Below are 26313 nucleotides of genomic sequence, written 5' to 3'. Positions count from 1 at the left end.
AATGATATTTTATACTTAAGGCAATAAAAAAGTGAAGTCTTACCCAAAAAGCATTTACATAGCATTGAAAAAAGTACTGAAATAATTTGGATTAAAAGAGCTAAGTTGTCTATGTAAAATCTGTACATTGCCGGGCGTGGTGGCACTCGCCTGTAATCCCAGCACTCGGGAGGCTGAGGCAGGAGGATCGCTGTGAGTTCGAGACCAGCCTGGGGTACCCTGGGGTACACAGTGAGTTCCAGGTCAGTCGTAACTACATAGTGAGGCCCTGTCTCAAAAAAAACAAAACAAAACAAAAAAATAAATAAATAAATAAAAATAATAAAATCTGTACAGCGGGGACCTGTTTTCAGCAGGTAAGCCTATTTACAAGTAAGAACCTCTTACTCTTGTAACATGGTCCTGTTTTAAGAAAATGTCTAACTCACATGCTTGTTGAGTTAGTCCGTAAGGCCTCAGTGCTCCGGTATGGACTCCAGTGGACCTATCTCCACCAGACAGCTATTTACATTGCCCTGTGAACACACATAAAATATACGCCTGCCCCTGCAAGGTGTATATACCTGCCCTGGAGTGAAGGGCATTCAAGTTTTATTCAAGGCACCCATCCCTTGAGTAATGAACATTCATTAAATCAATTTTTTATCTACAGTGACAATTATAGTAGGCACTCAATGTTAAAATTCATGAATGTTAAAATAAATGATTTTATACCACTATTTACATTTTGAACATTACCACCTTTACCTATCCCAAATTAAAAATCCCAAATTAAAAATACCAAACTTCTACCAAGTTTACTATGGTTTTACAATATAGTGCTTCTGGGACTTTTTAATGTAAATAAACATCCTACATTTATTAATTTTCGGAGTAAATGCACAAATTTAGCATTCTCCTTGGAATGGAAAACTTGCTTGGAAGTTACTTCATTCTTTTCCTCTTTTTCAAAAGTGCATCTCGCAGTGCCAGCTGGAAGACAAGAAAAATAAAAAACATTAAAATATGAAAACTCTTAAGTACCTCTTAATGAAACAGCCTGAAAAATTACAAATAGTGAAACATGCCCTAAAGATCACATGTGTACCTGGGATGGAGGTTACCGCACTTCCAGGAAGCACACAAAACTCTCTCAAATGCCTGCCTCACAAGCATAAGGTCAGTTTAATCCCCAGTACAAGAGTAATATCACTTTATAATTTATGTAATATGTTGAACACAGATAAGATTACAAAACCATTCAGGGAACTCTGAATTGGCACCCACAGACAAGGCATTGCCCTAGGGCGGGTGTCACAGGCTCCTGCAGGCTCAGCCTCGGCCAGCAGGGACACTGCTTCAGAATGCAGGACTGTGTTGGCAGGCAGCTCATTTCCTGGAGAATCCTCACACTGACGTTTGGATATACTGTGGTACACTCCCGGGAGAGGGAGATAAACAGATCAATTTAGTTTTCCACAATGAAATAAATACAATCACCCAAATAGTACAGGGTCACTATTTAAAGGCCACAGATGGGCACAATGAAATCCCAAAGGTCTGTTAAGTTCACAGCAGGCCGCAAAGGGCACACATAGTAAGGATCACACCAGTAACTAAACTCTTCATTTCACACCGCTTTCCAGAAACTGCTTCGAAGATAATACCACATGAAATAATTATTTTAGAAATGTACCAGGCAGAAAACTGTTAATATCAATTAATCTCACTGATCAAATGACAGAGAATTTTAGCATGTAAAAGGACCTCGGGGATGATCTAGATGGTTTCCCTTTACTTACAGAAGAGAAAAGTGGGGTGACCCTCCCTAGCCAGGCAGGTGAGTACTAACCAACTCATGTCAGGGATTTACCCTCACGTCTTCCCAGCTCTCAGGGCTCCCCTGAACCCCAAGTCATGGTCTTCAGAAGCTACAACCCATCAAGCTTAAAGCAGTTCTGCCACCCAGGTCTCAAGTCACACTCACCTGCTTTTCTCGGAAGGACCGCTTGGTTTTAGACCGAACATTCTGGCTGTATCGCATCATCATAAAGTTCTTCTGTTTTTTCTTCTCTTTATTTGTAGAACTGGAAAATGGATTCACTTTGGTTTTCTTCCTCACAAATTCCTTTCGGTCTGTCTTTCCAGCCTAACAGAACAAAAAGATTCATATTTTTTCTTAAAATTACACACTTTCCAAGTTATCTGAACAGTATACATACAACCTCTGTGCTAGGACCTCTACTGCATGCTGGGGATACAGCACAGGCAGAATACAGTCCTTGGTCCCAGGACTCATCCAGTGGAGAAATAACATCAAGTATCGTAATGCAAACCAGTACTTGGGAAACTGAGGTAGGAGAACTGTTGAGTTCAAGGCCAGTCTGGGCTACACAGTGAGACAAGGAAAGAAGGAAGGAAGGGAAGGAGGGAGGGAGAAGGAAGGAAGGAAAAGAAACAGTGGGGCAAGGGAGGGGAGCTCAGCTCAGAGGAAGGAAAGGTCACACATAACTCAGCCTGGTGCAGTGAGAGGACATTCCCAGAAAGGAAGCCAAGTAAGCACCTTTTTGCAGATGAAGGCATTCGTGGTGGGGGAAGGGGAGAACTTTGCAGGAGGTTCACAGGGTATGCAAAGGTGTGGAGGAGAGAACCTGGGTTTCTGAACTAATCTCAATAAGCTTAGTATAAACAGAATGCAGGATGAGGAGGAAGATGTGTGGGATGGCACCTAACCCAAGGTAGAGAAAATGAGGCTAGAAAAGCAGGCAGGATTCAGCACGAACAGGCCCAGAAAGAGCAAGCCGCCAACACTAACTGGCTCTAGCCTTTCAGTGATCACTGTAAACCTGATTGCTTTCCTATTAGCTTTGAAAATGTACCAAGTCTCCTGATACCATTAACATGGGAAATGGCCTTCCGGTACTTTACATTTTGTTTTGCATGGTGGTTACATATCAAAACTCATTTAACTCATCCATTAATGCCTGTGCATTTTATTCCACGTTAATTATACCCTTATTTAAAAACATTATAAAAATGCCACTCTAAGCCATACATGACAGTACATGGCTGTACTCAAAGCACTCTGGGAGATGAAGCAGGAGGGTTATAAGTTCTATCTCAGCCTGGGCAACTCTGGAACTGAGGAAGCCCCTGTCTTGAAATAAAAATAATTTTAAAAAAGAGCTGGGGATGCAGCTCAGTTCAAAGGTCCTAGGTTTGATCCTCAGCGCCACAACTAAACAAATAAAAAAAAGCCATTCTATGGCTATTCAGATTCTGGGTTATATCTTATTTTATTTTATTTGCTTCACTCACCATTGCAGTTGCTAGTCGTGTCTCCTTGTCAGACTTTGGCTTTTTATGAAGACGTTCAATGTCCCGAAGAGAGAGCAACTCACCCCTGGAGTGACAGTAAAATAAAATGGCAAATAAGAGTGGGACTCCTCCCTCGATGCTTCATTACTATGCAAGCTGAATGACAACTCTGTGCATGCGCTCCCTTACCTGGGCTCCTCGTCACTGTCTATTTCAATATATTTCCTCTTTTGGGCTTTCCCAGGGGCAGCAGAGAGCTCTTTCCTCATTTGGGCCATGCGGATTTTCTGGAAGTCCTCCTGAGTCAAGACCCGGCTGGTGCTGACGGCTGCAGCCTTGGCTCTCCGCTCCTCTGTGGCCATGCTGCTCAGCTTCTGGGACTGCAGGGAACACAGGCTCAGGGCTGCCCACGCTGGGGGAACCAGGCCACACCAATACTGGTCTCCAACAAGGTCCACATAAGCCAAGTCTTGACAAAGGTGAGAAGGATGTATGGCATGGAAATTTTAAGACTTACAATCGCTTTCTGTTCTTCATCAGAGGAGTGGTACACATCGACCCATTCACCATCAGCTTCCTCTTCTTCACTGAGACTGGTACTTTCCCACTCATCTGTGCGAGAATGAACTTGCTAAAAGAACCATCATTCTATAGTGAGTATTTACAGCCAGGTGTGAGAAATTGGGCACTTGAAAAGCCAACGAACCTTGAACAGATTCTTCACTGGCCAGGAATGGAGCAGTATTTGTTGTTAAATAAGCCTCAACAATTTAGCTAATTTAAGGAGTGGGGATTAAACATTGACCATGTATCTATCATAAGCCCAGGCCTTATAAACACTTTCTCTGACCCCAGCTCAGTGGAATAGGAACAGACTCCAGAGCAAAGTCCCCAAACCAGAAAATGCAGCCTGGACTGAAGTCATTCAAATCACATCTGACTTTGGAGTCCATGTTCTTTCTCAGAACTAACTTTATCTATCACAACTATACCTGAAGATTTATCTTGGGCACATAGCAAGGATCTGATGACTTGTCTAAATACACTTGTGTATCTATAAACAACTAGTTCCCATTATTCAGAGAACTAAGGTAGATTTTGGAGGTGAACTTTGCAGACACCCAGTAAGATGACTTCCCATGACCAGGAGTGTCCCAGCTCTCCGGTCTGGCATATACACAAAACATTCACAAATAAGGTCCTCAACTTGCTCTCTAGCATCCTATCTTGCCATGTGATTTTGCCCCCCAATAATGGTGAAAAAAATGAAGCTTCAGGAACTGGGGAGCAGCTGAGTGGTGGACAGCTCATGGAGCGTATGAGCACACACAGGGCCCTGGGTTCATCCCCAGCACCAGGAAGGGGGTGGGGGGAGCGAAGAAGAGGAGGGAGGGAGGGAGGGAGGGAGAGGAACCTTCATCATTTTCAGCATTCTCTTCTTTCTCAATTTCCAGAACCTCTGCTCCTGGAATGTAATCTTTAGTGTCTAATTCACCATATTCTTGTACTCTTGCTTCTACAGAAGCTTCTGTAGGTTTGCCCTAAAAGAGAAGAAACTGTTTATAATAAGGTGCTCAGATTGCAAACCATGAGCCAAGAAAGGTATGAGGCAAGGCTATGAATTTAGAAGGGAGTACTATAAAAAACAGAGGTAAGCAAGTAACAAAACAATTCGCTTACATTTCAGGACAAAGTAAATACCCCAGCAAAAATGCTGCCCACCATTTTCTCACCCTCTTCTAATTCCAATTAAGATATTGGCAGTTAGTAAAGAAAACTGCTCTGATTTTTCAAGTCTTCAAAGTACCATGTGTCTTTCTGTTATATACACACATCCCTTGTCCCTTGGAAGAGGTAGTACCTGGTCGGGGACAGGAGTATTCAATATCAGCATCAGCTACTCAGTGAACTCTGAGATTCTCCTATCCAAGCTTTCAAGTTTCATCAGCCTGACAAATTAAGACTCAGTTGTGGTTAAAGAACACATCCTAACTACAAATATTTAAGGCCATGGTGTTCAGTCAATTGTATTCTAAACATAAAACCATGAGCATGATCAGCACTCACAAGGAAAACATCACAAATACTAAAATTCAAACTGTAGAAAGTTACTCTCACATTCTGGGATCATAAGCTTTAGTTCAACACCAGCAGGCTTCACATACCCGGAATTTCTTCTGTAGCATCTGAGGATTCAGCGTCCGGAAGAGCTGGATCAAAGTTCTGGCAGACATCATTACATCTACAAAATAAGACCTTTAATTGGAAATTCTGGAGCAAAGAGTACAGTGGAATAAAAATGAGTCACACTGTACTCTTTTGCCTATGGAGAGCAACGTACAACTTACTCTTGTCTTTGTGTGTCTTATACTGAGCCAGGTCTTGGAGAAGTTCCTCAGTCATAGCTAGAGGACATCGAGCTGTTATCTCTTTTATAGCATTGATACTAGAAAAGGAAAAATGAATTAAAAATAAAACAACTTTGTGTAATTTAACCTAAGAAAATTTCCCTAAGAAAAACTATCTTTTGTCTGAATCCTTACTCAAAACTGACCAATAAAACAAAAACATCTTTAAGATAAAAATGTATTTTAAACCACTTTTCTAGAGGTCACACTGTCAGCTGAAATCATACAACTTGGTAATGCAAACCAAACTTAAAACACTAAAAACATATCAAGAGCCCCCAACCATGTTCTACATACCCTACTGTCATGACTTCCCCAGAGTTCTTGTCAGTCACAAAATTGTTGGCCACAGTCATGAGCAACGATTGAATGATCTGAGTGAAGACAAAGGAAGAGATGATACAGGTGAAATGTCTATACCCACAAAAGTATGGATGTAGGACAGAAGATTACTGATGTGGGAAGAGAGCCCTCCCTCCTCCTTCCACGGTTAGAAGAGACCAAGAGTAAGGAGGGCAGAGGCAAAAACACACCACTACATTTTACTCAACTTTAGCGTCATTTTTCAATAGAGATGAGAAAACTTCTAACACAGGTAATTCAATGCTTTTTTAATCAAAGAAAGGAATTATCAGCTTTGAAAAATAATCACCGTAAACCTACTAATATTCTTGACCTCTTCCAGACGTAAAATGTAGTATGAAACAAAATCAGTATAAACCTGTCCATAAGAAACGACACTTACTATCAGCTGTATAACCAAGTCTCTTGTATTATCTTCAAAAGCTACTGCCCCCTCTGTTCACTTAAAAAGGAGGGCAGAGAGGAAACAACCCTCTGGGAAGGATGGACAGACCCGACACTGGCGCGGCCCTGCACATGCCAGATCCCAAAGTCAGGCTGAGAGCACTCACCTCTGGGGGTACAAGGTGATGAGAGGCTTGTGCAGCAAACAGAAGGATTTTTGTTACTTCTGAAAACACAAAAGGCGAGAAGGGTCACAGTATTCCCCTGCTACACAGGACCACAGCAACACGGCAAGCAAGTTCGAGCCTTCACGCTACTGCCCCGACTCCCCCTGAACACCCACACCCAGCCAACAGCACAGCACATCCCTCTGCTTCCCTCAGGCCCCTGCTCAAGAGCTGCCTCATCGAAGCCTTTCCTGAACATACAATTTAAAATAGAGCCTTCCCTGCACTTCTTGTTGTCCTCACTCTGCTTTCTTTCTCTTCGAAACACATTTTTACCTAAACACATTATATACAGCACTGTCTGTGGCTTTTTCTAGAATGTAGTATCCATGAGGGTAAGGATCTGATTGTCAGTGTGGAATTCTTAAAGTGTCCAACACTATGGCCAGCACAGAAACCACTAAATAAGTACTTGTTGAGTGACTGAAAACATGTAACATACATATATACACACTGCTCTTTCAGAGGGCTAGCGTAGTTAATGCAAAGAATAAGGCCTTTGGAGAAAGAAATAAGTAAAGCACTTGACTTGAACCTGGTCATTTTTCTTCTACTGACACCTTGGCAGGACTGATCTGAAGATCAAATGAGATGAAGTACGGAAAGTACTTCGTATGGTGCTTTGGCTCATTAGATCCTCAATAGATGTTAGTTTTTTTCCTACCTTGGTTCAAATTCAAAGAAAAGACCTCTTCTTTCCTGCTTCTATGTAGCTTTTAATTAATAATGCGTATAAGGGAAATGAGAGATGTAAGACAAAATCCTGTTATCTACTATTACAAACTTTGGTAAAAGATAAACTTCTTTTCTAGAATTCTCAACATGAATATTACACTAAGAAATAACTTGCTTCTATCTTTTGTTTACTAAAATATTTATTACAGTTGACGAACAGAACAGCTAACCTATCAAAGACTCGAGAAAAAACATAAGAGCTCCTTTTCCCTTCTGTGCTATAAAACATACAATACTTTACTCCTAACCATCTTTAATGATTCCAGAACAGAAGACTTTAAATAGTTATTCTAAAGCTAAGACCACTAAGGGGACACAGTAAGTGAGCAGGTTACCTCTCTGGTGGGGCTGCAGAAACCTTTGGAGAAAGGGGTAGAAATTGAAGAGAAAAAGCTGTAAAGAGATGAATGCACTGACTTTAGTATTTATGCAACTGAAATAAAATTTCATTTTCCCATAATGCAACTATATCACCAAGGTTAACTCATTTGAGATTAATTTTTTTACTTTTGTTTTATCTCAATGAACAATCACAGGGTAATTCTATATGTTCTAGTAGCCAATGAAGAGGAGAGAGATGTTATCTTCACCAAAGGAGGAAGTGTACACCAAATAAGCCAAGGGAGATAAAGACAACCAAAATGTGACATTCTCCTACTTGTAAAATTTGTGTGGCTACAGAACTGATATTTCAGTGTTTTACAAAAAGGAACAGCACTGATATCACAGCTGCAAAGCAAATTCAAAGCTGAAAAGCACTAATGTCATTTGATCAGCAAAAAACCCAGAATACTGATTTTCAATTGTCTACGAGTCTAATCACATTGGAGAAATCACTCTACACTCAGTATTTTACAGATTACTTAGATAGCCATGCTTAATGCACAAGTCACTTCGCTTTCCTATCAAGCTCAAATTCAGGTCTGACGTGAAACTACTGCACATATGTTACAAGAACTGATACAACTCTGGAACAATAGCGCATGGAGAGAGCAATGTACTTACCAGAACAGGCTTTTCTTAGGGAAAGGAAATGAGCACTTTCACTTGTGTGCTTTCATTTTTAATCTGACACAGAGCTATACTGTTTGATTTCCAATAAACAAGCTCTTTTACTTTTCCTAATTTTGAGGTGGTATGGGCAACAAGATTACTGAGATGGAACCTAGGCTTTGTGCCTGCTAACCAGGCAATCCATCACTGAGCTATAATCCCAGTGGCCATTTCATTTTTTTATTTACAAAATTCAAGGAAAGCAACATGTTCAATAGTGCAATACCAGTCATGAGATCAGATAGGGAACATCCTCAACAGCCATTTCTTATACTATGACCAAAATTTGTGGGAACCTTTCTTTTTCTATAGATGGCAGGTAGCATGAAGGACAGGTGTGAAGCCCCCATACAGAGATGCCACATGTACATATACACCACCAAGAAGCTTTTACAATCTATTTTAATACAAAATAAATGACTAGGGACTGAAGATTTACAAATGTGACAATTTCCTACCAGAGGGATCTGGAAATTGGGAAAGCCACATAGGATTAAACTGTGAAATGCAGAAAGAAGTAATTAAAAATATATGGGTTATATAGGCTCAGGAAAATGTACATATGAAATAAATAAAAGTACCAAAAGAAAACACAAAAGAGTTGTCTACAAACTCAATGCATGTATGAACTAAAATCTATACTTATTGGAAGGAAAACAAAGTGATAAAGACAGCTTTTGCAGACTGAATGTGTTAACTGTATGAATGTGAAGGGCCTGGGAGTCAAAAGTAAATGCTTCTTTATCAGTGGCTTTCCTTTTACCAGAATATATCCTACTTCTAACATTCACTGAAGGAATATAATATAGTTCAAACCTCATGAATTCCCACCAATCTGGAGATGAGGTTCATAAGCATCATCTTCACTTCAAACCTCTCCTTGGAGTTCTCTAGCTGCTTTAGTAGTTTTTCTGCAAAATCTAGAAATAGGAAGATCAAAGAAGCTCAATGTGGGTCCATGGGCTATACAAAATTATCTAACAAGGCTAGGGAAAGGGGGGACTTAGATAGGTGAAAAGATCAAACATGGGTGAGTACATCTTCAATGGTGCCCAGCACTCATCTAAGGGTCCTCAAGACTTACCATCACATCTCGAGTGACTGTGACAGGCTCTCCACTTAATAATTCTCTAGAGCCTTGCTTCTCAAAAGTGTGGTCCACAAACCAGCAGCACTCAGTCCACCTGGGACCTTTTTAGAAAGGTGGGGTTTGTATGCACCCTCAAGTTTGAGAAACACTGACCTACAGAAATGTTGCCGTACACTACAGTACGAAGTGTGTTCAGAATCCCAACCTCCAGTCAAACCCCATGTCATCTAAATCACAATCTCTGAGGTTAACAGTACCCAGGCATCAGTACAGGTTTACAAATTCTCCAGGTAATTCTAAAGTGTGGCCAAGTTTGAGAACTCATGTTTTAGAACAGGGTTTCCCACTTTTGGTTTCAGTGATCAATTTTTTTGTTTTTTTAAAAAAGACAAACATGAGCCAGGGATTTAGTTCAGTGGTACCACGCCTGCCTTGCAAGCACAAGGTGCTGAGTTCAATCCCCAGTACTGGTGGTGAGGTGGACCAACAACAGACTACCAGTTTTCATTTGGTTAGGTACAATGTCCTGTACTTCTTCTGTGCTATTAATCTCAGAGGGACATGTTGAGCCCTATTTTTACTCTTTTGTTACAGAGTTTAGGAATCACTGCTCGTCAATATAATATTCTATGTTACAATAAAGTAGGAACAACTAAGCATTTATTTTCTATCAAGTGACAACTGTCTTGTATTCCTGAACGCTTGGAAAGCAGGAAACAAAACAGGCAGCAATAAAGCCAAGAAGGAACCTAGGAAGTCACAATGTACCTTGGGGGTCATGGATCAAATGAATAGCTGAAAAGTTAAACACCTCTGGCTTTTTCTTCTTCTTTTGTTTCTGAAATAGAGGGATAGAAAACACTTTCCAGTAATATATTAATGTGCTAAAAGCTATAATCAAGCCCATTAAGTTACTTAAAAAAAAAAGTCCTTGATCTAAAAACTTCAACTGAGATCCAAAGATGGTTTTGCCTCTTAGGATTAAATCTCAAAGGGCCAGGGATTTAGCTCAGTGGCACCAAACTTGCTTTACAAGCGCAAGGTCCTGAGTTCAATCCCCTGAATTGAAAAAAAAAAAAAAGATTAAATCTTAAGAATAGGGACCAAAGTCATGATTTTCAGAATAATCATTAAAAAATACCAAATGTACTTCATTTCTGTACTCCTGAGAAGACATGTCTAGCAAAGATACTCTAACATAACTCACTTTGGTCAGAACAAGTAAAAATGAACTTAACTGTGGGAGCCCGGCCATGGCCCTCTAGGAGTTTGACATTTAAAAGGAAACTTCTTCACCTCTACACTCAAGGCATTGATACAATCTGTAACATTCTAGGACTCTGCTTGTTAAACTTGTTGCTGCAATGGGAGAAACTCAAGGAGACAGCCAAAGATCTGATGTTCTTTGCAAAGAGTCAGAAAATCCAGTCTTTGCATAAAAGATACAAATAGTTGCTTGGTGCTTCCTGCTGATGTGAACCTATAAAAGGAGCTGTTTCTGTGAAATAAATGAGACTTCTCTTCGTCTCCACTCAGGCTTGAGTGTTCTTTCCTTTCTCAATCCTCACTCCCCAATTCAGGCATGTTTGTGTTGTGACGGCTGGACCGCCACATTTAACCTAAAATATTAATCTTAAAAATTCACCACATAGTTGGGTGTGATAGCACACACCTATAAGAACCAGAACTCTGGCTGAGGCAGGAGGATCACAAGTTCCAACCAAGCCTTGGCAACTTAACAAGACTTGACAAGACCTTCACTCAAATAAAAAATAAAAATAAAAGAGCTGGTGATGTAGCCCTGTGTGAAGGCCTTGGGGTCAATCCTTATACTAAGTTTTTAAGAACTCCTATTTCATTTCAAAGTTTTAAAAGCTCTGGAAAAGCTTCTGCATTCTGATGATTCCTACCTCATTTCCCAAATACCAATCTCACCTTGAGCACTTTCATTGCCTTTTCCAACTTTTTCTTATTTTTGGAGCTCTTCTTCCCTGTGGCATATTGCACTAGCAGGTCTCTTGCTGTGGGTCCTTCATCCTGAAGAAGAAACCACTCTGTAAAACTGAAAATAAGGAAAATCTCCACAGAAGCAAAGTGTAATCCTTTCAATCATTTTTTGGTTCTGTACTTTTTGCACACCCCTATTAAAAACAAATACTACAACTTTTAGCCTGCGGTACATGCCTATAATTCTAGTTACTTGGCAGGCTAAAGTAGAAGGATCCCAAGTTCAAGGCTAATCTGATTAACTTAGTAACACTATCTTAAAATAAAAAAGAAAGAGCTGGAGACTGTAGCTTAGACTGTAGACTTAGCTTAAAAAGCTCTAGGTTTAGTCTCTGGTACAGTTAAATGGAAACAAGTATTTATCACTAGGGGAATGCTTAAACACTTAAATAAACTAAAACATATAGAAGTTATTCTTTAAGATCCAAAACACTGGCAGATCTACATCTATTGCCACAAAAAGAGCAAGTTGCAGAAAATACTTATTATTCATATAGCTTTTAAAACCCTGCTATACACTAAGACTTTATATATACACATCCATGTATAAATGCGTAAGAAATAAAATGGGAACCTGGGAGAAAGGAACTGGAAAGTAGAAATAACACAAGGTCAAGAAACATCTATTTTATCTATAGTATCTCAAATTTTTACAATGAAAATGTATCGGTCACACATTATTTAAAAGATGTTTATTATATATTGCAGATCTAGTTACCAAAATGCTAAAATGAGAGGGATTTTTAGGATTTCTTCTTTTCAATACCTCTAAGAAAATCTCACGACATCATAAATATTGCTCTTTTTCTTTTAAAGATGCCACGACATTACTCCCTTCCTTTTCCTCACTAAACCTCAATGATGTTGATATAACCTCACAAATACATTGGCAGTAATTTTATTCTGATTTTATACACAGTAAGTCCTTGACTTACAAACATTCACGTTGTGAACTTTCGCAGATATGAATGGACTTCAGACTAGGAACATTCATAGATGTGAACAAATTAAGGAAGTTAAGTCAGGTGACTGCCAGACATAGTCACAGCTGTGCTGCTGTATGCTTGCTGTACAGTGCCATAGTGTGCAGCAGTAGTACAGTGCTCAGTCAGGAGCAAAAGGAAAAACAGTGGTGATGTGGAAGGGACTGCTAGGAAACACAAGCAATACACATTGTATATTTGTGTCAAAGGTGTGTAAGACTCACTTTGTCAGACTTATGAACAAATTTGACTCAGGAACAGAACTCACTGTAGCAAGATACAGATGTAGCTATAGAACTAAAAATGCACTAAACAAACTTGTTTCATTATTTATCCAATCTTTCTGAACACAAGTAACAAATTCTAAATGCAATAAAATCCCAACAGGGTAATACTCAATAAAGTACAAAGGTAATGCATAACTTTCTAACCTGAGTCGTCACAGATTTTACAACTTCCACTCAGAGTAATAAGGAAATCTAAGGAACTATAAAATTCAGAAGCTTCTGTGATCAAACTAACCTCAGACTCTGAGTCGCTGTCCTTTTTCTCATCTTCATCTTTCCCAAGGAAAAACGTCAGAGCGGCAACCAATATCTAAAGGACAAGGAGAAAGCGCTCAGGAACCGAACCCAGCTCATGACAAAGAACAAATACTTCTACTTAAACTTTACACAAAAAAAAGTCAAAGATGGTAGGATTTTTGTATCTTTTTCTTAATTAAATGTTTTATAATGTCATTTGTCCTGTAAATATAATTTAAAAATCTTTAGGGCAGCTAGCAGTATAACAGTACACAGCAGTACAGCTCAGTGGCAGAGAACACGCTTGGCATGCAAAAGACCCTGGGTACAACACCCAGCAACACCAACCCCCTTCTCCCAAGAAAAGACAACAAAACACAACAGAATGGTATATACAGTTATTCTTCAGGTGGAATGTCAAGAATTCCTGCACTCCCACAAGAAAAGCGCTATCAGAGCCCTTCTAACAGAAAGTCAAACACAGTCCTTAAATTTCTTCCAGCCATACCCCAGCCCAATAGAAATAAAAAGAAAACAACATAAATAAATGGCAGTCATTTATTCTACAGTGTTTGGAAAATGTCATGATAATTCTGTTAGTCCCTTCTCAAGCACAGAGAACCCAGGGAAACGGTCTCAGTACAATAAATCAGCACTCAACACAAGCTATGCAACCACATCCCCTTCTCACGCCCCACCTGTTTGCCTAGCACCTGAGGACAGGGCTCACCTTGGTGACCTTGGAGAAGCATGCAGTCGTGATAACATTGACGGTTTTGGCATCATTCCTGGAAGAGATGAGTATTTGGGGGTAAGTCTGCACAGCACTGTATAAGACAGCACAAACAATGGCACAAAATAAACAATATAATGAACACTAATATTCTAACATTTTTAAAGTTGGGGCTGTGCTAAATTGGTCAACCACAGGTAAAAAATGTAATTAAATTTTAACCCATTCTTATGACACAAAATGTGCAGCCATTAAGATGAAGTATTTGAAGAATGTGTAGTGACATAATGAACTTACTCAAAGTAGGTGAAGGAAAAATTAATTAAGGAAAAAAACCATACAATAGCAAAATTCCAACCACAGTTAAGAATGCACATTAAATAAAGGAAGGACTACTATAAAATATTAACAATTACTACATCTGGGGATGGGATTATATATAATTAATACAAAATGTTTCTCCAAGTACAAAATCAGTAATAAAAGCAAAAGATGTGAGTTGGGACACTGTACCATAAAAACATTGTATACATACTTCATTAATTGAATTGATTTGAAACCAGAATAGCAGAATTGGAAGTACAGACTTCTGAGTCAGATTTAGGTCTGATTTTCAGCCCTGCCTCTTAATAGCTAAACTCTTATTCCACTAACTCCTGTCTCATCTCTTATAAAATGCAGGTAATTCCAGACGAGCTGCATGTTCTGAAGGCTGGATGAGGTAATGTAAAATGCCTGAACCTAGTAGCAGCTCAAGAAATGGTAGCCAGTATCATCAGTCATCCCGACTGCCTCTGTATTTTTACTTCCAACTTAATCCATGATGGGTCTATTAAAGGGTGCAAAATTAAACAACTATACACTTGTGTATGTGCTCGGTATTAATTACAAATGGAAACAAGTGTTTGTTCTGAAGAGAAAAGATTCATGACTCTATTACCAGATGTTCCTCCTGTAGAGCTCAATCATCACATCCAAAGACATCTTGGCTGCAGTTGCATTGCTGTCTCTCAGCATGGTGTACATGAAATTCTGCAGTACCTGAAGGATGAGACAGAATGTTAATACACCGGTGGTGCCACGTCACCAACAATAAAGACAAAAGAACATGGGCCTGGTGGCACACACACACCTATAATTCTAGCACATGGAGGCTGAGGCCAGCCTGGGCTACATACTGAGACTGTCTCAAAACACAACAAATAAAAAAGACAGAGGGATACTTACTATGTTCACTTTATTATTCTTGTGTTTTGCATTTATATTCTTAATATCAGTCACAATATGTGTGTATAAAGTCTGATAAAAAGAAACAAAAACATATACACATTAGACCTAACATTTCTTTTTCTTTTTTTTTGGTACTGGGGATCGAACTCAGGTCCTTGCACTTGTGAGGCAGGCAGCACCTGAGCTAAATCCCTGGCAAACCTAACATTTCTAACTTTGCTAAATTTGGAGAAAAGTATAAATACACAAAATGACTTAATTTTACCCTATTTTTCACTCTATCACAAAGAAAATCAAAAACAAAGGAAATAAAAAGCAAAGTAAAGTTGCCTTGAAAAGGCAGCTTCAAAATACTATATACTACGAATGTTTAAATTTTTTTAAGGCATAGTGAAGTTAATCCTCCTTAAAATCCTCCCTCTCCATTTGAGCACACTTATTCCATTGTTCCTGTCACTTTCTGAAGCAGTTCCAGAAGTCCTCTTTTGTGTCTTTAGGATATGAGAAAAATTCAGTAAATGTTGCTGCCAAGTGCCATCCAAAAGAAAGGCGGGCTTGTTAAAGCATTACGCTGTGTCCTCATCCACCTTATTCATCAGAACTGTGACTGTGTGAATTCCGGCTCTTTTCCAAAGTCAAAATGAAAGGTAAATGTTTTGAATCAATTCAGAACTTCAAGGTAGCCACAACAGAGCAACTAAAGACACTAAAGAAAAAAAGATTTCCAGAACTGCTTCAGAAAAATGGGAAGAATAACAGGGTATGTGTTTAAGCAAGGGGAAGAATTTGGGGGGGAATGACTGGCAATGTGTATTTTACTGAAACAAATTTTTTTTTAATCTTAAAAACATTCATCATATTATATGATCACTAAATATATAATCCAACAATTCCATTCATAGGTACATACTCCTGAAAATGAAGTCTATTTTCACATCAGTCTTCACACAAATAGTTATAACAGCATTATTCATAATAGCCAAAAAAATAAAACCCAAAGTCCACTAACTGATGAATGGTACATTAACACAATGAAATATTATGTAGTAACAAAAAGGAATGTAGTAGCCATGATGAACCTTGAAAACATTATGCTAAGTAAAAGATACACAGTTATAAAAGACCACATAACTTCACTTACGTGAAATATCCAGAATAGGCAAATCTACAAAGGTAACTGCTTAGAGCTAAAAGAGATAGGGAGACTGCTATTTGGGATAGGTATTTTTGAGGGTTATAAAAAATCCTGTAAATTTTTGTGGTGATATTTGCACAACACTGTGACTATTTTTAAAACCACTGGAGGTGGTTAAACTGACATGAAGTATAACACAGTAAGTTATTATTTTATTTAAAAAGGAAACTAAATATGGTGGCATATAATCCCTGTAATTCCAGCCATTACTCAGAAGGCTGAGGCAGAAGGACCACAAGTTCAACCCCAGCTTAGACAACCAAGCAAGACCCTAACTCACAACTGGGGATCGAACCCAGGACTTGTGAGGCAGGTGGTGGTACCACTGAGCTAAATCCCAGAAAAAAAATTTTTAAAGGGCTGGAGACATGACTCAGTGAAGCACCCTCAATTCAATTCCAAGTATCCCAACACACGCGCACGCACACACACACACACACACACACACACACACACAAAATTGTTTTGTTTACCAAGCACCTAACTGAATGCATGACAATTCTGGGACTACAAGTATTACTGGTGCCCCAGAAAATGGTAATAACAAAAGTTAGTTTTACTGGACAAGTTGATTACAGCTATCAATGCCTTGACTCCACCAGTCAGTACACAGTAGAGGTAAAGGGTCTGGGCCCTGAAGCCATACTGCAGAGGTTACATTCCACCATGCAGAATCTGTGTGACCCTGTATATGTCTGAGCTCCAGCCTTTTTATCTGTAAGGTAGTAACAACAAATGCAATAACAACCCCTAACTCATTGGGGTTTATGAGTAAACAAATAGCACAAAACCTCTGAGGAAGATGACTGGCACAAAGTAAGCATTCAGAAAATGTCAGCTATTAATGCCATACTGCACACATAATGGCCAAGCTTTTTCTTATTAAAATTATTAACTGTATCCAATGATGTAAAGCAACAATAATTTAAAGGACTCCAAACTCCTCACATTTTCACGTCACCTCAAGGAAGAACAAGATACAGTGGGAAAAAACTTTTGTTCTTTACCTTTCGCAGAAGCTTATCGTGGCAACGCAGAAGTTCAAAGAAGAGCTCCAGCAAACTTGATGGACTGATGAGATTCTTATTTCTCAGCAAGATCAAAGCTTTGCAAAATGTCTCAGGAAGGAAAAGAAAACATGCCGTAAGACAAGAGAAAATGGAGCCTATGTGCCCCAAAGAGCTTTATATCTCTCACTAATGTAGCACTCTTCTGGGCAGGAGAACAAGCCTCTGACCTCATAGGTGGAAAGGAGAGAGGCAGAAACAGGAGCACTGCAGGTAATGGGAAGTGTGAAAAGCAAGGAAACATGGAATGAGTCACTAAGTTCTGACTGAAGAAGGGCGACTTCACACAGGGAAGTCAAGGAAGGCTACGCTGGGCCTTCATATGACAAGCCCAAGTGGATTGTGAGTCCCCAAGGACAAACGGGTGAGGTGACTGACACACAGCACACCACACGGGGGATGGCAGTCTTCCAAGACATTCTTCTGAAACCCTGTCAGCACTGAAAATGGCCCAGCATTAGTTGGAACACTCTTTTCCATTTGTTGTTGTTTTTTTTGTTTTTTTCAAAAAAGGTCTTGCTATGTAGTCTTGAATTCACTGTGCAGCCCAGGCTGGCCTCAAACTTGCAATCCTCCTGCTTCAGCCTCTTGAGTGCTGGGATACCATCATGCCCAGGGAGTTGTAGCACTCTTGCTTACCACCAACTCTCATGTGTTTTTACTAGTTTTTACTTTTATTTTTCTTTGAGTCAGAGTCTCACTATGTTCAGGATGGCCTTGAAATAACTATGCAGCACAGGATGAACTCAAACTCATGGCAATTCTCTACTTACTTCTAATGCTATTCTCCTTTGGATGAAAAAAGAAACTTAGAGACAAGCTGATTTTCCATATTTCGGGGAAGAGAAACAATGAATTGGGAACTACTTATGCCAGAATGTAGAGATACTTTCAAAAACATCACAGGGACTACTAAAAGGACTAAGAAGTTTTTTCTCAGCCAAGCAGCAACAATTAAAACATGAAATAATAAAGCTCAAAAAGAAGCTCGTAGGGCTGGGGATTCAGCTCAGTGGCACCATGCCTGCCTTACAGGCCCAAGATCCTGAGTTTGATCCCGGTACCAGCAAAAAAAGAAAAAAAGAAAAAAAAAAAAAAAAAAAAAAAAAAAAAAAAACAAGCTAGTAGAGACTAGGGATATAGCTCCATCAATAGAGCACTTACTTGCCTGATACACTGGAGGCCTTGGGTTTATCACAAGCAAAACAAAAACAAAAACAGAAAGAGAAACAACACAATTGAGAGTACTTTAGAAGGTGGCTACAATGTTTTCCCAAGAAACATTTTTTTGTCTATACACAATGACTCTATCTATATATACAGGGGGAAAAAGATAGGAATAATTCCAAAAGTCCTAGAAAAATACCAAAATAAATCAGATAGGAAGAAAGGCCAGTGGATAATAAGGATTAGTAGTTATCACAATAACCAATGAAAAAAGAGGGTCCTCCAATGTGTTACAAATAATTCCCTTAAAGAGAAATGCTAACTACCCAGGCTCAATTTCTCTGTCCTACCAAAAGAAACCTTTACTATAGGTTCTGAAACTTACTAACTGGACTTGGGAGTGCAGCTCAGGGGTAGAAGACTGCTGTGCATGCACAAGGCCCTGTGTTTAATCTCTAGCAATGCAAAAACAAAATCAAAACAAAGACTTCACTAATCATCATAAGCACTATACTCGCAGGCACATATTCATTTATTTCATGAGCATGCCCTCGCACCAGCTTGGTTGAGCACTACCAGCCACACAAAGCTTAAACAAAACCTTGGTAAGACACCAAGTCTCTACTCTCAAAATCTCAACTCTATATAACCCATGTGCCCTTATAGATTTACTCACGAAACTAATGGCTACAGTAGGAAGACACTTGGGCTGCTAGACCCCCTGTCCCAACTAAGCCAATTAGCTAAAAACTTAAAAACTGCACTTTTGGCCTATCTGTGATGGTATTTTGCTTTGGGGCCTAATCAAATAAAATCCTGAACAAGTATAAAAATAGGGCCGGGGATTTGGTTCAGCGGTTCCGCCACCGCCTGACTCACAAGTGCCAAGGTCCCGAGTTCGATCTCCAGTACCAAAAAAATAAAAAATAAAAACAGCATAATTAGGCAAAGCCTGGGAAAATAAAGGATGAGAAACACAGATGTACCTATGAACTTAGTATTTTTATAAATTTTAGCACAAGATATTAAGACGTGATCCTAACATTTGAATACATATTATGTGTTTGAAAAGCAATGTATTGAATTTGAAAATGGCTCAAGTAGGCTGAGCTCCCTAGAGGCAGTGCTTGATCAAGGTTCCAAGTAACGTGCAGGGGTACTGACCCACCAAGAAGTGAAGACAGCAGGACAGGGTGGAGAAAAGCTAGAGATCAGATGCAATGCATAGACATCCTGGAGCACAAATCTCAATGCAGAGCTACAACCTCCTGGGGGCCATGAGCAGTTGACATTCCAGCAGGTGGGGGAAGTGGGTATTCTGGGCTAGTACAGGAAATCTCATCCAGGACCCAAGGTCATACATTCATGTGACAATGTTTAAATGCCCAACTTGCCCATTTAATGTACACATTTACTGAATTATTAGAGAAACCACAAAGTGTAATTAGGTTCTTGATGCAAGTGAAATTAGACCAGAAGGTATGACCTATTATAAAGAGAAAGAGCACGCCTTCATGGTTGGCATGCTACAAAAACAGAAAGATCAGAGAGGGGCAAAGAGATGAGATCAGAAATAGATAGGACACAGATCACAGGCAGGAACTTAAAGACCATCAAATAAGTTTGAATTTTCTCACAAGCATAGTGAGAAGCCACACAGGAATCTAAGAAAAGGGTAACCATCCTGGTCTATATTTTAGAAAGATGGCTGGCTGAGAGGCTGTCCTCATCTAAATGCATATTCTATGCACGCACAAATATAGTACAATTTATTGATCCAAACACTTGTCCTACCATTCGCAGATCTGGCTCTAAGACGGTGTGATTGTAGGAGAGAAGATCTTTTAGATCTTGAGGGAAGTTACTTAGATGTTCCGGATAGCAGTGACCAATCTGGAACAAAGCAAAGGTCCACGTGAGGTTTATTTCTGTCCTACAATTCAGATGCACAGATTTAGGATGTTCTGCAAAAGGAGAGCTAACGGCTGTGCTTCATAGAAGCAGGTGGATCTAAATCATCATTTCCCTCCTACATGCTGATTTCTTACCATTTTCATAATTCCTCTAGTTCCTGTACAAAATTTGTGACATGATTTAGAACATCTTATGTGATGAATATGAAGAAAAAAATACTTTCAAAATTTTTGCTCTGGCTGGTTCTATGAGGATCCAGTGAATCTTTTAACTCACTGGAGAGAAAGCAAAATTTGCAAAAAGATAAAGTTCTTTTAAAATCTTAATTAAATTTCTACTGCCAATGGTGTGTAACACTGATTTTTGTTTTTTTCAGAAATTATTTTCTTACCTGTGCCATAAACATCACCAGCTCTGCCAATTCTTTGCTGGGTTTATTTGGCTGTAACTTGAAAATCTCCACATTGGATTGGTAGTGATTATACTGCTGGAGAAACTGTAGAAAAAGAAAATTAATCACATTCTGTTGTATGACTATTTCAGAACAGAATGTATAACCATTTGGTAAAAGTCTTTGACAGTGGCATGGAGAAAAAGATGTTAACTATTTTAAAACACTTCTTTTCTCTATCTGCATTCTTCAAAATAAGTTTTGAAAAATCTGAGCATATCATAAAGACTTTTTTTCCAAACTATCGCTAGAAGCATACAGTGTGGTATAAAGAATAGTAAGCAAAAGTTAAAACTCAAATTTTGGTTCTGTTCTGTCTGCGATTTGCTACTTAAATGACCCCCCCCCAATATAATATCTAAGTATGGGTAGAACTCAAACCAACAGAAAAATGCCAGGCCAGAAAATGTAAAGTATATCTCAAATACATGAAAATCTCCAGTCAAAAATCCTCCTCTTTTAAATATTCACTGAGACTTTATGTTGGAGTTTCAGATAGGATGTATGGAAGACCAGGGCATTTAAGTCATTTAAAATAGGCCAATCATAATTCAGTGTGGTACCACATGCCTGTAACCCCAGCACTAGGGAAGCTGAGGAAGAAGGATCATGAGCTCAAGGCCAACCTGGCTACACAGTGACTTCAAGGCCAGCCTGGACTGCATAATAATCCTGTCTCAAAACAAAACCCCAGCCAGTCACTCTGAGGCTCCATTGAGATCTTGGTTCTGACAGGCTGCTATAGTCATTTCTTTCCCCCACCTCCAGATCACTGACAGCCTTCCAGATACCAATTTCTTCCTCCCCACCCTCCACAGTCCAATACTGGGGATTGAACTCAGGGCCTTCATACTGAACTATATCCCAGATCTTTTTTATATTTTATTTTTGAGATAGGGTCTCACAAGAAGCCCAGGCCAGCCTCGAATTCACTGTGGAGCTCAAAGTGGCCTTGAACTTGACATCTTCCAACCACACCCAGCTTTGAGAACACCTTTGGTACTCAACCTCCAGAACACCATCTGGTTTCTCTCCCACTTCAGGGTGTGCTTTTTTTCAGTCCTTTTTGCTAGTTACTCAGCAGCTCACCAGCTTCTCAAAATCAGGAGTTCTGGAAGCTTTCCTGACCAACCAGATCACTTCTCACTACCTCCCCCATTAGCTTCCTGATCAAAGCCAGAAACATCTGCTGTGGATAATCCAACAATCTCTTGAGGAGTCTCTGCTTCTTTTGCCCTCTCATTCAGTCTTATTTTCAAAACAAACCAGGGTGATTCTGATCTCCTATAGGGCTGTTCACACAGCCCTCTGCCCAAAACCAAAAGGCTTTTGTCTCAGGTTTTATCCTACCTCCTAACACTCTCCCTTTCCTCATTCCCTATTTCAAACTACCACAGTCTCCTTTTTGTTCCTGTTTTATATATTTTTTGTTTATTCTGTTTATACTGCTATTATTCTAAATATAGGCACAGCTCTCTCTCATCTCTTAGGTTTTTAACTCAGATTATCATTTCTGACTTCTGCATTTAAAATTGTATTTCTCTTTTTTCTTTCTTGAGATGGGGTCTTGCTATGTATTTCAGGCTGATCTTGTACTCACTATGTAGCCTAGGCTGTCCTTGAACTTGCAGTAATCCTCCTCCTTCAACCTCCCAAGAGCTGGGATCACAGACATGCTACTACATTCAGCTTATACAGTAACTTTTTTTTTGTAATAGCCCTTACCACTATTTGGCATACCACGTATCACTTCCTATTATAATGTAATCTAAGAAGGACAAGATTTTCATCTACATGGTTCGCTACTATAGTCCCAAGCACCCAGCAGGTATCAATACGTCAAAGGAGTGAACTTCAGTAAAAGGCAGTATCATCTACCTGTATACACAAATTTTAAAAAATAAGTTACCCTTCATTTCTTTTTTTCTTACCCGCCCCACATACACTCCCATCAAGAAGTCCTACTAGCTCTATTTTCCACGTAGAGTAGTCCCAATCCATGTAGTCCTCAATCTTGTTGATAAAGTGACACCACCATCCCCTGCCCCGACTATTCTAAAAGCTATTATAATAGTTACCTTGCTTCTAGTCTTGCTCCTCTACAATCCATTCTATATGTAATCTCCAGACTATAAATTTTAAAAAGTTTTTTTTTTTTTTTTAACTCTGAAACAAGGTCTTGCTAAAGTCATCCAGGCTGGGCTTGAACTTGCAATCCACCTGCTTGAGCCTCCCACTGTGCTGGAATTACAGGTGTATGTCACTGCCTCCAGCTAAGCAGAGTAAACTTTTAAAAATATAAATCAGATCATGTCATTTCCCTGTTTGAAACTCTTCAATGGTTCCCAGAAGCACTGAAAGTATTATCACTGAAGAAAAGCCTTCCCTGTGTTCATGGGATCCAAATCAGCAGCCTCCACTTCTAACATATTCCTATCCAGTTTTATTTTCTTTACAGCCTATAGCACTCTGAGTGTACCCTCACTAGAAAGTAAGTCCAAGAGAAGGTAGGTCTCTTATCTGTTTTATTTATTGCTGTATCACAGAGCCAAGAATTAGACTGACACATATAGTAGGTAGATTGTGTATTTGCATATGTGTTTAAATGAATAGAAGAAGTAGCCATTATCTTCTTCTCACAGACTAAAATACATGTATAGGCTCAGTGATTAACTTTCTCTGGTTACACAACTTGTCAACAGAACCAGAACTCAGTTACTTGTAAAACTAATGCTCTGAAAGGCCCATACCGGCTCTCAAATTACTACAGTCAATGGTTAAACAGTGCTTTTCACACCTAAAAGCCTTGATCCCTGAAAAGGGTCTCTTCAATGATGACCTAACACAGTATTTTTTTTTAATCTTTATTAAGTTTATTCGTACATTTTAGGTATACAATACAGTTGCATTCATTATTGGGGATCTTTACATGGCTTATCTTGGTTCTTATTTTTCCCCATTCCCCAGGCCTCCCTTCACCCCCTCCACCCTTCTGTTTACAAAGGCAATGTTTCCATGTTTTTCTTTTTTACATATTCTTTCCCTTTTTACTTTTCGCCTACCCCTCCCACTTCTTCTACTCTTAGACCTTTTCTTCCTATTACACAATATCAATTATACATTTTAATCCTTATTTACACTTTTAGTTTTCACACCAGAGGAACTATTTGGTATTTAAACTTGTGACATTTCACTTGAGTATGGCCTCAATGTGCATCCACTTAGCTATAAATATCTCTAGTTTCTGACACAGTATTTGTTAAAAAGCATTCGGGTGCTGGGTGTGGTGGCGCACACCTGTAATCCCAGCACTCGGGAGGCTGAGGCTGGAGGATCACCACCAGTTCCATTCCGGCCTGGACTGCACTGTGAGTTCAGGGCAGCCTGTACTCAAAAAGACCAATCAATCAATCAATCAATAAAATAAAAAGCATTCAAGTAAATATACGTGAAAACTTGGGGGAGAAGGGGAGTGAGAAGGTTAAACAAAAGATGAGGAGCGTTAACCAACCACTGAACAAATTTCAAGAAGCACAGCTTATTGCAGCAAATGCCCAGAAGAGGTCTTGCTTTGAAACAAACGCCACCCTGAAGCCGTTACCAGACAAAACCACAGCTTTCATTTTGTCATCTTTCAGCTCAAACACCTTTAATTTCACAATTTTCCATATACAAACTCCATCACAACCCGGGCCTAATGTAATTTCTCAACCTCATCTTTTCCCACAGCAAAATTTGGCGTTTGGGTCACGCTACCTTCCAATGAATTTGAATTCTGGCTTAATCCTGAACTCCTGGTTCTGTCCCTAAGATGTGAGAACTTCACTCTTCTCGGCACAGCTCAGGACAGAGAGCAGACTCTGGGAAATAGACGTCGATCGAAAGAAAGCATTTTTACACACGATCCATCAAGCATTACCAACTAATAGATGCCAGGAGTTTCTCACGGGAGAAGGCTGAGAAACCTGACGGAAGCAGGAGGTTAGGGAGGAGCCCTCTCTCCGCCTCGATGAGGCCGGCAAATAAACGCTAGGACAAAATGAAGTTTAAAGGGTGTTTCCTTGGGAGCGGTCAGAAGATCCAAGGAGGTGAAAAATGAACCATTAAGGCATATTCCTTTCCCAAACCCTTCTCCCCTCTGAAGAGACCCCGAGCAGAACAGAGCATAACCCCTCTCCACGCCCGCACCCAGGCCTCCAGCGGCCGAAGAGTCCTGCACCCACCTCCTCGATGTAGGCCGGCGGGTCCCGCTTGATCAGATTCTGTAACTGCGGCAGGTTACTGGGGAGCTTGTTGTTGTTTCTGCTGGACATGTTGGGAGCAGTGTGGCTCCTCGCGCAGCAGTTCTAGAAACGCTTGCGCCCAGCGACTCCAGCTCCAGAGCCCAGCCGGAAACAGCACGTGGAAGCCGGACAGAAGGGGCCATATTGACTCCTACTAACTACGGAAGCCTCCAAGTGTCAAACTGGCTCGCACCGCCAGAAGGCGTAGTAGAGGTTTCGGTTCCATCCACCTTGCCCCTTGGGCAGCCGCTAGAACTAGGGAGCATTTCTGTAACGACCGGAAATGTAAAGTTTCGTAAAGTTCACATGAACTTATTTTATTTATCATCCCTTCCTTCTTATGAGACAGACAATTGAGTACGATTATAAGTATTTGTTGTTGTTTTTTTTACTAACTCGTCGTGACCTGGATAAGGAAAAAAGGTGTGTCCTGGATGAACTATGATCTTGTTGAACCATAAAGAAATGCAAATAAATCAAACCATTGTTATACCTTTGGGCTCACTCTTCATTTATGGTTTTAGCTCACATCCTGATAATTGGAAAAGGCAAATATGTTCCTACAGTCCAGGGATGTACATAGATAAATATTGAATGAATTAACAGATGAATGTTCATCCAAAAATATATGATCACCTACTGTCTGCTGGGCAATATTCAAAGATCTTATTCTTTGATCACTTAATCTTCAGAACAGCTCTCTAAAATAGGCACAATTACTACCTCCATTTTACAGGTGAGAAAACAGTGTCAGAGAGGTTGACTGCTCAAGTACACAGATGTTGAAAAAGCTGATGTTTCACCAGGTGTGATCCTACACATCTGTAATCCCAGCAATTGAGAGGCTGAGGCAGAAGGGTCATTGTGAGTTAGAGGCCAGCCTGAACTGCATAATGGGACCCAGTCTCAAAAAACAAAACAAAACAAAAAAAAAACTGGGATTCAATCCAGTTAGTCTCTTGTTTGGTGGGTTGGGTTGTTTTTATTGTTGTGTGTTTGGCGGAGTGCTTTTTTTTTCTTTATTTTGGTTTGATTCGGTTTGACTTGATTGGAATTTTTGAAACAGGATCTAGCTTTGCAGTTCAAGGTCCTTGAACTCACTGTGTAGCTCAGGCTGGCCTTGAATTCAGCAACTCTCTTACCTCAGCCTCCCAAGTGCTGAGATTATAGGCATGTACCACCACACTATGCAGGCAGTTTTA

At 39.8% G+C, this 26313-nt stretch overlaps 1 protein-coding gene across 1 annotated transcript; it reads right to left on the bottom strand.

Moving 5' to 3' along the window:
• Positions 1-266: 266 nt before the first annotated feature.
• On the bottom strand, positions 267-25274 carry Sdad1 (SDA1 domain containing 1). The gene is made up of 22 exons (XM_010619861.2): positions 25052-25274; positions 20769-20873; positions 20258-20356; positions 17237-17347; positions 15032-15103; positions 14745-14845; positions 13802-13859; positions 13070-13144; positions 11493-11594; positions 10326-10395; positions 9284-9387; positions 7750-7807; positions 6620-6678; positions 6003-6079; positions 5646-5743; positions 5463-5539; positions 4712-4838; positions 3815-3909; positions 3487-3677; positions 3298-3382; positions 1967-2128; positions 267-972 (listed from the first exon to the last, which is right to left on the bottom strand). Exons 1-22 carry the CDS (start codon positions 25139-25141, stop codon positions 925-927), a joined length of 2064 nt encoding a protein of 687 aa, XP_010618163.1. The 5' UTR covers positions 25142-25274; the 3' UTR covers positions 267-924.
• Positions 25275-26313: the final 1039 nt, after the last annotated feature.

This window comes from Fukomys damarensis, unplaced genomic scaffold, assembly GCF_012274545.1.
Source record: "Fukomys damarensis isolate Sample0158 unplaced genomic scaffold, DMR_v1.0_HiC HiC_scaffold_32, whole genome shotgun sequence".
NCBI lineage: Eukaryota > Metazoa > Chordata > Mammalia > Rodentia > Bathyergidae > Fukomys > Fukomys damarensis.
The sequence above is the reverse complement of the archived record's forward strand: the minus strand, read 5'-3'. Positions and strand labels throughout refer to the sequence as shown.